The following is a 13,310-nucleotide window of genomic DNA, read 5'->3' on the forward strand; positions in this document are numbered from 1 at the left end:
CACACTTAATAGATACAGTTTGCATTCTGACTATTGCGAATCCTACACAGGTGAATGAAATAATTTGTATTGAGGAATTTCACAAAGACTTATATGTATTAAATTTGATTACATTACGAAAATGACCTATTCCCTGCCACGCAATACAGTACAGACGGGACTACACGACTAGCACAACTTGTCTCGACCAAGCCACAAAACGGCTTTGTATCAAATTTCAACAATTTATCATCAAGTTTTAAAACAATTCATTTTATATCCATAGGTGGCCAAGGTGCTCTCTTCCCCCCCCCCCCCCCGAAATATTGGTTGGCACTTTTCCAAATGAAAAAAAGAAGATTAGTGCTCACTGCCCCCCCCCCCCCCCCGCCCCTGCGCGTTGATAATGGCATTGCAAATGCAATACCTCCGTACTATACGTACGCATTCACCGAAAAGCGAAACCGCGTATTGTATCGAGGGCGGTTCGTGTGCGACGGACGTAAACCCGAGTGCTCTGCGTCGTAGAAGGTCTGTTTGTTGCTGAGCGAAAACCCGCTAGTATTAACTTTCTTGGTCCCACATTGTTTGCTTTTACTGGGACCTTGAGTCCTGGATTATATTTCACCTCACCACAACATATAATAGGGACTTATTTGCACGTCGACATAGAGGACTGCTACGTGTGGCGTCTTTTGCCTTAAAAGGAACTCACAGTGCCTTAAACGGACGTCACACGTAGCAATGTTGTTAAAAAAGCCGCAGAGTTACTGTAATAAGGGATTCGGGTTTTAAGATATCCTCTATGGGTGAGTGAACGATTTGGCCTGAATTCACAAAGGAGGTTTGTCGACAAACCCAGGTTTGTCCTCAAACCTCCCTTTGTTTCGACAAACCTCCTTTTGTTTTTTACAAACCAAGGTTTGTAAAAACGCGTCGAAACGCGTCGTATGACGCACATAAACCTCGGTTTGTCGACAAAGTACCTTCTTTGTGAATTCGGGCCATTGTGTTCAAAACGGAATCCCTTGTGATCAGACAGCCATCTGACTTAATGCAAATAGCTACTACCAATCCAAAGAAGACAACAATGTAGACCACATGAAAGCCCATTCTTTACTTCCAAAACATCTGCATTGTCATAATTGTCACCAGTGCAGTCTATCATTCACATGCAAATTTAAATTTAGTGCAATATCCTGTATGTACTCTATTATGAACTCAATATAGCAAGTGTCATCGCGATTTCATTAAGTTCAGTTGATACAACCCACTAAAATCACCGTTGTCCTTACTTTTGTGCGAATCCTCTGAGTCAAATCTTTGTTATAATGACTTAATGTGCAGTTGAAACACAAATTGTCCTTTAAATTATACTGATAATGAAACAAAATTAAAGCATGTTGTCAGAGTAAAAAAAAAAATTTGGCATACACAGAGGAGGAGCACAATTTTTCCCATTTGGTCTATTCTCCAACGTGTATAATACCTCTTTGGTGTATCACTCGTTAGGTGTAATTGCCAGACGGTCTAATTCCCAATTTATCTAATGCCCATTTCGTCTACTATCCATAAGGTCTAATAATCATTTGAAGATTATTACTATTTGTGATTAAATGACTGTTAGCCTAATTAGTCATTACACCAAATAATAGGTAGACGAAATGATAATGAGACCATGAGAGGCAATGAGCTCCCCCTTCCCAACCTAATAGCAAGCAGAACTGCGTCTGGGGGTAATGTTGACACCAACCTTTTTTGCCAGCTGACAAACTTTGCTCATCAAGGCTTCATTTGTTTCACCCGCATTTTCTCTGTCTTCACTCGTCCTACCCGCCCTACAGATCATAGATATCACGGATTACTTCCCTTCTTTGCTAGAGTCCTAGTCGTACTAAATATACAAAACTTTCATCTCCCAAAGCACGTACCCTGACCCATGAAAGTTTTACCCGCCGTAAGGACAGATTGCGTTCACTTGATTAGATCGACGAATTAGAAATAGAAAATTGTAAAGGATCATTTGACATATTAATGGAGATAAAGAAATCATTCCAGAAAAACCCTTAAAGTTAATACAAAGTTTTGGTATGGGGTCATGAATTTGGTTCAAATGAACATATTGGAACCATATGCGATCCTACAATATTCAGTGATCGTTGTCATGGTTGAAATGGAGTCTGAAGTTATGAAATAGTAAACAAGGATTTGACAGTATCACACGAGAGGAACTCAAAGCTGCTGGGTCAACAGGAATCACCATACTCCACAAATTGTGCAACAAAATATGGCTGGAAGAAATATTTCCGGCTGACTGGGGAAAAGCGATAATAACACCAATCTACAAGAAAAAAGACAAACTCAACTGTGGAAACTACAGGGGTATTAGCCTGCTAAGCTATATGCAGGGAAAGTGTTCAGTGTCATCCTCCAGCAAAGGATCATGAAGAAAACAGAAGAAGTGCTGTCCGAAGCACATGCTGGATTCCGACCAGGACGTTCCACTATGGATCAATTATTGTTCACCCTCAGACAATTAATGGAAAAGCGCCTTGAAAGAAATCAAAGTCTCCTATGCTGCTTCATCGATTACGAAAAGGCATTTGACTCAGTCTGGCAGGAAGGGCTGTGGAAAGCAATGATCTTCTTTGGATATTCATCAAAATACATACACCTACTTCAAGCACTCTACCAATAATCAAACAGTGCAGTCAGAGTGAATGGTGAACTGACCGACTGATTTAAAACCACAGTTGGGGTACGCCAAGGATGTGCCCTGTCCCCACAACTTTTTAACATCTTACTCGAAGCTGTGATGCTTTACGCATCACATGACACCAAGATCGGTGTAAGAGTACAGGGACAGCTGAACAATAACCTAAGATTTGCTGATGACATAGTCCTTATAGCTGACAATTACGGAGACCTCCAAACAATAGTTGACCTAATACATCAGAGCAGCTCAAACTTTAGACTGAAAATAAACATTTACCAAAACAGAAGTACAAGCCATAAGCAAACAGCCTCAACTATCGAATATAAACGTTGGAGGAGAACAGCTAAAACAAGTAGGTGAGTTCACGTACCTGGGAGGAACAATAAGCCAGACAGGATCCTGCTCGGAAGAGGTAAAGCACCGCATTGGGAAGGCAATAGGAGCATTCCAAGCACTCGAGAAAATCTGGGCATCAAAAGATATACGCTGCTCAACAAAGGTAGAACTGTACAAAGTCCTGGTGTTGTCTATTCTGTTATATGGTGCAGAAACATGGACATTAAAGAAGGTCGATGAAAATAGACTTCACACTTTTGAGATGACATGCCTCAGGAGAATCATGGGTGTGACCAGACTTGACAGGCTAAGGAACACACACATACGAAAACAACTGAATATGGAAGAAACCACCATCGACAGGGTTGCCACAAAAAGACTGAGATACTTTGGACATATCAACCGAATGAATTCAAAAAGATACCCCCACATCCTTCTCAACGGAAATTTACATGGCAAACGCCCAAGGGGAAGACCAGCTAAGAGATGGACAGACTGCATCAAGGCGGACTGCAAAAACAGACAAGTTGACTCCCTGACTAAAGCCACTAGGCTAACAGAAGACAGGAAGGTGTGGCAAGCCATAGTGAAACAGAAGCCATCATACATCCTAGTGATGGTGTGGACGGCTTAAGGTCAAGTAAGCCAATTATATACTCTTTATGTTGTATAGCTCCCTCTCAAGGTCAAGATATTAATGAAGCTATAAAACAATATATCTTGACTAATATCGACCGATAAGCTAATCCCGTTTGGAAATTACATATCACAACTACATATTCTGACATTTTCATGGTCGCAGCTATCATTGTACGGCCGTAGGCGATATTTGAAATTTATCAAAATTTACCGGGAGCACCAGTAAATTTTATATTCAATTTTTCTCGAAAGCAGAAGTGTTTTAAGGGCTAAATTTTCTAGTGCTTATGATACATCCACAGGGGCATCCACATATATCAAAATTGTAAAGAATCACTATCCACCCAATTTTCTAAATTTCCCAAAAGTTTGTATTACGTTTAAGAAGACGCTGTTATTCTGAGAGATATATTGTGTATTGTATTCTTGTATATTGTATTCGTGTATATTGTATTCTTGCCTAATAATCTACAAGATTACCCACCCACACAAAATACCGTCTCTTAGCGCTTTACTGATTTATTACCTCGGACATCGGATTCATTCAAGCACAAGTTACACCATCTCCACTCCCTGGGGGACCATTCCTACTATATAGTTACCGTGAGGGCAAAAAAATTATGGCAATTAAACACAAATGCTCTCGTTATCGTTTCAGGTCCCCGTTTGTCTCTTTGGTATTGAGTGGAAAATCTAGATTAGTGCTTTGCCAAAGAAAATTAACGCCGCGTCGGGGATCGACCTTTAAACATCAAATAAAGGACTTAAACCACTGGACTAAAACACCTCTTATATCTCCATCTCTCTACACCCCTCTCTCTTTTTTTTCTCTCTCTCTCTCTGTCTCTCAGACGATGTTTACATCAGCATCTCAGCGTCTCTACAATGCCACCAAGCAGCAGCTCTACTGGAGAAACATCAAGATTCTGGTTCCAAACACCTGGGGTGGTATTCTGAACATTGTTGTAAGTTTTGTGTTATCTTTTGTTGTATCTTCCAGAGATAACACAGCGCTAATATTGTTGTAAGTTGGTATTCTGAACATTGTTTTATCCCTGTGTTATCTCTTGAAGGACCGCCTCTATCTTATCTTTGACCATTGATGACACGCCCATTTTTATGGACCCTATACCAATCAAAATCTATTTTATATAAGCATGATAAGTAGATCAACCAATAGGAATACTTTATGCCATATCTGAAGATGCGCCTAGCGCATACTAATCTTGGGCGTAATTAGTTATTTGAGCACTTATTACGCGCGTCATCATTATGCGCTGTTGAATGTGGATCATGAAGACAAATCACGCTTTCACTATATTGGTTAAGATGAGAGCATTAAAATAGTCCTATCCTAGCATGTAATATCTTAGAAAGTTCTCATCTGTGATGTTTCCGGTCAACACACAATCTTCTTCTAACTCGTCTATTGGCACGAAGTTGGTTCTGGGCAAAAAATATTGCCGCCATTATATCACCACGAAAGATACAACAACCCCCTACCTGTTGTAAATATTGTTGTAAATACCATGCAAGATAAGATAAGATAAAAGATACAACAACTTTCAGAATACCAATTATCTCGACATATTATATCCCGTGCGCATATGCAAATGAGAATTAAATGCCACTTTATTAATAATACGCACAATTACAAGCGCACCAAAGTATGAGCGCAGGCGCGGCCAATAAGATGAGAGAAAAGATACAACAAAAGATAACACAAAAGTTACAACAATGTTCAGAATACCAACTTTATCTTATCTTCAAAGATACAACAATATTAGAGATAACACAGGGTTCAGAATACCGCCCCTGGTCCACCCTGAGCCAATACCAGTTTGCTAGGACCGAAAAATCACAGTCTGCAAACATTCTCGTGCATAGCCATACAGATGACGAACCGTTTGTCGAAAACGTCGTAGGTTGCGGGAACGAAGGAACTCTGATGCACTTGAGAAATATATCTTTGTGAAGTGCCTAAATACAAATTATTCCATTCACGTGATAAGAATACCAGTAATGCAATACACAGAATCCGAACTGCATACAATAGTTGTTGCCAGGTAGTACAAACATTATGGCTTGACCTACCTAGCAACACTCAATATATGCAAGTTTACACTCTGACCATTGAAATACTATTATTTTTGTCAGGTAAATGAAATAATTTGTATTGAGGCACTTCACAGTGACTTGTATTAAATTTGGTTACATTACGAAAATGGCCTATTGTCGTCAATTCTGTTATTTCACTTTCCCATTTGGATCTAACCTCTCGTATGGTTATGAGCTATAGAATGAAGAGATGTGCACAAATGTTAGATGTTGTTTGTACCACATAATGTTAGCTTGGAATAGCCCATTGAGTTCCTGTATAGAGAAACTAATATATTTTCACTTGTAACACGCGGAAATTGGTACAGATGACATATCACACACTTCATTTGGTTGTGGTTCGTTTTATTTAAGGTGCAAGTTACAAAGTAATAATCCCTAGAAATCTGGCCTAGAGGACCGTTTCCTCTGATGGCACCCTCCTTCTTACATGTTGTTTGTCAACCCTTGGACTACTGCATTATTCTCTCATTCACATAGGCTTAACACAGGGACAACCCGGGTCCGGTGGACAATGGGTTAACACCTAATATAAACCCCTAAAGCTTGAAGAGACGACCTCTCTGCCTGCCCCATGAATAGGGGTGCAGTGCAGGAGTGAATCTGAAAAATACCTTTATTCACATTATCTAAGTGCTACCCAACTGATCCTAACAGTTCCAGAATCTCTTGTGACACTAATCTTCTTATTACAGGCATCTCTAACAAGCCAGATGATTTGCTCGGCATATACCCGATTAATCTAGTCAGTGTCATTCTAACCTCACAAAAACAATACTCGTTCCTATAGTACCTTTACACACGCTAGCAAATACAGCAGTAAAAATGTCAACTATATTTCGCAACGACCTTGCCCTACAGATATTCCTTTCACATCTCAACAACCACCTAAGATACAAAAAGTCGCCATTGCAATATACAAAGAAATCTTATAACATCTTAACAAGCAGAATCTAACATTTTGGCTGGCTTCCAATGTGTCCTTTCCGGCCTCTCCGTGAGGTTGACAGCAAAAGAAAGATAAATAGATCAATCCTACTGTTCCTAATAGTCGCCCCAGTATTTCTTCCATGCAATTCCAGTCTCATGTTGAGGTTTTCGGAATAAATATTAAATACTTCATCCCGGCTAAGTCCAACAGTAATTCCAGCCAAATCCTAGTAACATACCAGAAACCTCAGTAAAAAACAATTCAATATCCATTATACAACATACGCACACAACTACTGCGAATAATTGCTGACCCAAAATGAAACAAAGTTTTACGTTCATGGGCTCCCCTGCTTTTTCAAAAGCAGCCTCTAAAACCAACAAATATACACCATGCATATCAATAAAATAAATTTAATATACATACTACAACGTAACTTACTTAAGTTTCCAAAACTTTAACAAATCTCTTTGCCGAACTTTCAATCTTTTTGCCGAACTTTAAATCTTACAATTTTCAAGTTCAAATAAAGCAAAGTTTTACGTTCATGGGCTCCTCTGCTTTTTCAAAAGCAGCCTCTAAAACCAACAAATATACACCATGCATATCAATATAATAAATGTAATATACATACTACAACTTAACTTACTTAAGTTACCAAAACTTTAACAAATCTCTTTGCCGAACTTTCAATCTTACAACTACCCTAAACAAACACAATGTATCCCCTTACTTAAGTTTAAATCATCACACTGGTTAATAATAATAATAATACATAAAATTTACATATTGCTCCGATTTTCTCATTTTCGCTCGCTGGAACATTGCCAGCAAAAACCACTGACCTCTACCTCCTGGACGGATCATCGCCCATTCCCATTCAATATACGTTACGTACTAAAAGGTTGTATTGTCTGACCGTTCATGAATATTCATATTTTTGCTTACCTCGGCAAAATGTTTTCTTTTACTAAATGGAAAAATGGCGGTGGGGGGTTGGATGAAATGGACATAATGAACCAAGCATAAGTGATCTATGATAATTCATGCTTCTTGATCTTCGTGTGCTTGACCTATAATCTTAAAATCGCTTGGCAAACTGAGTCCAAAGTTCGACTTGTTTCACATGTGTATTAAAGGCAATGACGAGCTTGCAACCTATTTTGATCAAATTACGGTGGGTGAACTTTCAAAAGTCATTGGGACATGAGGGTTCCAATGAAAGAGCTAGTGATAATGTAAGTCGGGTTGGATGTGCTTTTCGTTTAAACAAAAATAAATTTTTAACGATTTTTTGTGTACAATTCCATAGGCTAACATGTATGGCTGCTGACTCTGACGATAGGGGGCGTTGTGAAATGAGACTAAACGGAGCCATATGTAAGGCGCCAAATCCACTTGACAGTCAAATGCTCAATGCTTAAGTAACGACACTCATAAAATATGCACCATCGTTGTATCTTACATCTACGCCCATATATGTACACGTCTATATCCGTCTGAAGCAGAGAGTTATATTATATAGCAATAATCACACTTTACTTTAATTCATTCATCACCGCCTCAATCTCTGTGTAATTCATGTTAGTGGTAAATTTATGAAAATGCAAACTCCCAATATGCTTGAATACTGTCTGCATATATGATCATGACATAAGACTAAAACAAGTAGTACAAAAAATATCCGTAATTCATGTCATAGTACATGTAAATTGAATGAGAATTGTAGTTTAAATACTAAGATTAACATTTTTCCATATCTGCCTAAGGTGACTTTTCTTGATCTGCTAACGCTTTCGAGGTAAAAGATTATTGCAATCAATCATATTGTATTATGCCAATAAAGCAATGAAGTATCATGCTGAGACACGCAGCACTTATCTTTCACTGTATCTGAAATAAGCTGTAAATCATTCTCATTCCTAAGTTAATTCTATACAAGAATACGTACACTTCCTGATAAAAAGAATACACATATTACACACAAATATCCAGAATTATCATAGCGTAGGACAATACAAATCATATTGATTAACAGAAGTCTAGCTATTTAGAAGGTTATGTGTTTTGAATTAAAGAGAAAAAGGGGAGGAATACATATGTATATATATATATATATATATAATTATGAATATTGAAGAAAGAACAAACAACAAAGCAAGACTTATTACAGATTTGTTATCTTATGACTGCCAAGCAATAAGGTGCTCCCATATTCGACACCTAAACACCCATGATATTTCTCTTCGCCCCCAATTTTCCTCTTGCTCTTAAAGTGTGTTTTCAGTCGTGAAATCGTTTAAGCCTGTTTATGCCATCAAGTTGTTGAATAACCAGCAACTGTCAAAAAGCAATGAATCGGACTTAAAGACCCTATTCGATGAAAATACTACATGATATAAATGGAAAACTGAATGAATGTAGAATACAAAATTAAAGGAATTAAAAGTATTTACCCTTTCGCAAGTTAATCCCTCATTTTTCACACACCTCCAATTAACGGGTCAACAGGGGTCAGCCTTTGCCTAAGTTACAGTGACGACATATCATGTGAACCCGACCGGTTCATCAATAAAGTTCAGGCGATGTGCCGTACCTAATTGATGCAAAGTCATTGTGAATATGCGTACTCTAGATGATGTCATCAAGTCGATAGCAATTTTTTCAGGTCGACAACTTCCGATTTTCAAAGCTTTAGATTTTGGATTTTCAGAGACCTGATACTCCTCTGCCAGACACTAAAATGGCATATAATTGATATTATTGTAAACTATGGCTTATAAGCTTTCCGTTGATATATAATTCATACATTAAATTCCTTGTTCATTGGTTGTTTTATCATAATTATCTCCTATAGGAATTAATCTTACAATGTCTTGACCTGCTATGGTTTCAGGAAAAGAAGTTTATCCATTCTTGGTAAAAGAAATAGAAACAAATCGAGCCTTTTTATATTACCATTATTTACATAAATAGTGGTAGTAGTATAATATCGTTATTTTTGCTCTGATTGTTATCATTGTTATTATTCTTATTCTTATTATTCTTCTTATTAATATTATCATTATTGTCATTATTAATATCATTATTATTATTATTATCATTATTATTATTATTATTACGATTATTATTATAATTATAATTATTATTATTATTATCATTATCATAATTATTATCATCATTTTCATTTATATTAGTAAAATTATCATAATCAGCCGCAGCATCATCATTATTCAAGCTTTTCACTCAGACCTGCCGCTCCCGATATTGAATGGATGAAGCAGAACAAAAAGAATAGCCAGTGAGAGACTGAAGATTGTGATGAAGTTGTTAGGGTGTAAGGTGTTACCCCTCCCAGTGCACGGCATTGGTTGCTCTGTATCATCAGTGGGTTGTATTGGCTGATTAAAGGATGATGGCCAGTTGCCACAGCGTGGGAAATTCTCGGGAACGGGTGGTAGGTCTTCATCGGTACCAACGTGGATCAGCATACCCATGCCGATCTATTTGATATAAAAACAATGATAAACTATTGATCAAAGTGGTTTCTTTTCACCTACACTATCGCATGTTTGGATGGACTACTACTCTCTAAACAAAATCGAGTGATCACTGACGCAACTCCTCTGGAGAGTGAAAATAGAGTGAACATTTACTTTTTTCTTCTTAGAGAGCACTCTAAAATCAATCGATATTCACTCCTAAACAAGTGATCACTGAAGTCACTCCCAAGAAAGTGAAAATAGAGTGAAAATTCACTCTTTTTTTAGAGAGAGAGTAGGTTCACTACTAGCTACTTGATAAACAACTAAATGATCTACAAGCTTGATTTCATTCCAGTGATGACGATCTCTTTGATATCGAGAGGATCAATTACAAATCAATGAAAATAGTTTCTTTTTCTGTGCATAAATATCATGTAATGCATACTCTAAGTGCTGTTAATAGCCCGTATGTTTGTTCATCACCACCCTTAGTGTAAAATAAATAGCCTTGGTGCTAAACCACTTGACACTTGGAGTGGTGCTAAAGCAACGTTGCGAGTACAGTCGCTATATGAGCACCTGATAGGTGTATAGCCTTCCGAGTGATAAAAACAACACTTTAGATTTTAGAGTACAATTTCAATACTCTTGTGTATTCCTTTCAGGAAAGCTCTTGGGATAATGTACATGACCCGTAGTAATGTCGTTGTTAAGTTCACACATTTCAAAGGCTGATGGACAAGGCAATTAATTTCACCTTTGGGTGATATTGGAAAGTCTCTGCGAGCGTGTTATAATGTATAGTTATGGATAGTAATCGTTACGTTAGCGTTAAAATGGGTCCGACCCTCAACATAAGATATACCCCGAGAATGTATATAGCAGCATAAGTCCCTCCATGTTTATGCTTTGATAATGCCTAGGTCACATAAAAACCGGGCCCCGTACGATTTTTCCGACCCGGTGGCTTGCCGTGGATTGAGAGACCGTACGGGAACCTTCCGATTTTCATTTCTAGGGCATGTGTGGTCACATATTCTGCGGCGCCCGGGAGGTGCCAGGTGAAAATTGGTTTAGTGAAATGCAAGGCGCCCGTAAGGGTGCCGGCATGGTGCCGGCCGAGTGCCGGCCGGTAAACTTATGGGCTCCGTCCGATTAGCAGGTGCACCCATGGCTCCCGAAAGGTGCCCTGCAGGGGCCCGAGCGGGGTCCTCAAGGCGCACGGCCGGATCCTGTGCGGTGCACTGAACTATGTGTCCTCTGGCATCCGCACCTCCTGTATTTAATGCCGCGTTGTACCTTTTGAGATGCCGCCGTGAGGGACTCGCACGGGCAATATTCGTTTCAAATGGCCCCCGGACGGCAGACGCCTGTTGTTGTGCATATCACCCGTGGCTCTTGAGGGGCCCGTGAGGGAGCCATAGGGTACACGTACGGACCCCTTGAGCACCGCAAGGCGCCCGTAAAGATTTGTCATTGGAATTGACCAACAAAAATCGTTAGGGGCCGTCCGGGCACTGTCCGGAGCCCGCACGGGACCCGTAAGGTGCCCTACGAGCCCTTTACGGGCGTTCTACGGCCTAACGGTCAGATAAAAACGCCGGGAGAATTGGGAGCAGCCAACTCAGCACCACGGCGCCCGTACGGCTTTAAAAACTGTCCCGGCGCCCGTAGGAACTTTACGGCAGCCGGCCGGACACCGGCCGAAAATTCCCAAAATGTCTGTTTTTACTCGCCGTACGGGGCCCAGAGTGTATATGTGAAAGCCCCATAAGAAAGTCCATCGATACTTACAGCAACGTGAAACTCGAGATGACAATGCAGGAACCACCAGCCTGGGTTATCAGCGACAAACTGGATGATGGTATACCCTCCATCAGGCACGATCACCGTATCCTTGAGGGGAGGATGGTCCAGGTTCCGTGGAAGCCCTTCTCCTGGCAGAACAATCGAAATATACAAAAGTTACAAATATATAAAAGTAACACAAGGCGCGATAGCTCAGTTGGTAGAGCAGTGGTCTCGTAGTACGGTGACCCGGGTTCGAAACCAAGGCGATGCGCTGTGCCCAGTTTTTGGAAGGGCTTTAATCCTCATTACCAGGTCTTTCGGAGAGGACCTAAAGCCGTCGGTCCTCTTTTTGCTGACTTACAAACATTTATGCTTTCTTAGCAGTCAGGTAAAATAACCCCCACCACCACTTATATTTTGGGTAATGACCATGTCTATCCACTTTCTTAAAAAAAAGTCGATTGGGCACTACATTATAATACTGTTTTCGATTTTAAGTTTTTAGAATAAGAAATTAACCGAATCCTCCTGAAAAAATCGCACATAGAAAAAACTACACATATAGATATAAGTATATGGGAGGAAAGACCTGAATGTCATATGATTATAGCGTTTGAACTTCTAGTCCCGGGTGATGCAAAAGGATTATTAATAGTAATGATACAGAACTACCTTTGTTCTGTTTGTAGTGATATTGAGATATATAATGACATTACTTTATAGAGCTATCCTTTTCATCTCACATTGCTACTCTGATGGAAAGGTAGCAAAGCGATTTCATTGGATTGATAGTGCATACTGTGTGTATGACAGATGGACAGTCATAGAGAGAATTGGAGAAAGAGATACACAGAAAGGGAGTGAAAAATAGGGAGTAAAAAAGGTTAACATAAATTGTGTCTGGGTTTTTTGTACGTATGTGTGTGAATGTGTAAAAAGGCAGGAGAGAGAGAGGGAGAGGGAGTGGCATAGTGAATACGTGAGAGTGAGAGTGAGGTATTAAAGTAACATACTGGAGTTGGAGACGTATTATATTTACCCAGTTTATCAAGTTCCATGACTTCTTGGAGGCTTGTAGAACTGTTCAGCTTCTCTTGCCCTACCACATAGAAGGAATAACCATGAAGATGAAATGGATGACTCGCATCGAATGTCAAGCCCTCGTCGATCAAAACAATTTCTACCGTCTGGTGAAGAAGTATTAGAAAAGAAGAAGATTTCCAGTACTGAATGAAATCAAGTTATTTAATAATGAATGATTTTAAAAATATACATATCTCGAACATATTTTGACCCCCCCCCCAAAAAAAAAAAA

The 13,310-nt window shown here is 39.3% G+C and overlaps 2 protein-coding genes across 2 annotated transcripts in view; one reads left to right on the forward strand and one right to left on the reverse strand.

The window, feature by feature from the left end:
• The first annotated feature begins 3,293 nt into the window (after positions 1-3,293).
• LOC115922826 lies at positions 3,294-3,665 on the forward strand. Its single transcript, XM_030982535.1, has one exon. It carries the CDS (start codon positions 3,294-3,296, stop codon positions 3,663-3,665), a length of 372 nt encoding a protein of 123 aa, XP_030838395.1.
• A 6,216-nt stretch (positions 3,666-9,881) lies between these two features.
• LOC584333 (oxidoreductase ptaE) overlaps positions 9,882-13,310 on the reverse strand; it is a 31,146-nt gene continuing 27,717 nt past the window's right edge. Inside the window, exons 9-11 of the mRNA XM_030981617.1 lie at positions 13,035-13,182; positions 11,999-12,141; positions 9,882-10,222 (exon numbers count right to left, since the gene is read on the reverse strand). Of these exons, the coding sequence (XP_030837477.1) occupies positions 9,962-10,222; positions 11,999-12,141; positions 13,035-13,182 (552 nt within the window). The 3' untranslated portion in view covers positions 9,882-9,961. The remainder of the gene's footprint in view (positions 10,223-11,998; positions 12,142-13,034; positions 13,183-13,310) is intronic.

Source organism: Strongylocentrotus purpuratus, unplaced genomic scaffold (assembly GCF_000002235.5).
Source record: "Strongylocentrotus purpuratus isolate Spur 01 unplaced genomic scaffold, Spur_5.0 spur5_scaffold_12, whole genome shotgun sequence".
Lineage (NCBI taxonomy): Eukaryota > Metazoa > Echinodermata > Echinoidea > Camarodonta > Strongylocentrotidae > Strongylocentrotus > Strongylocentrotus purpuratus.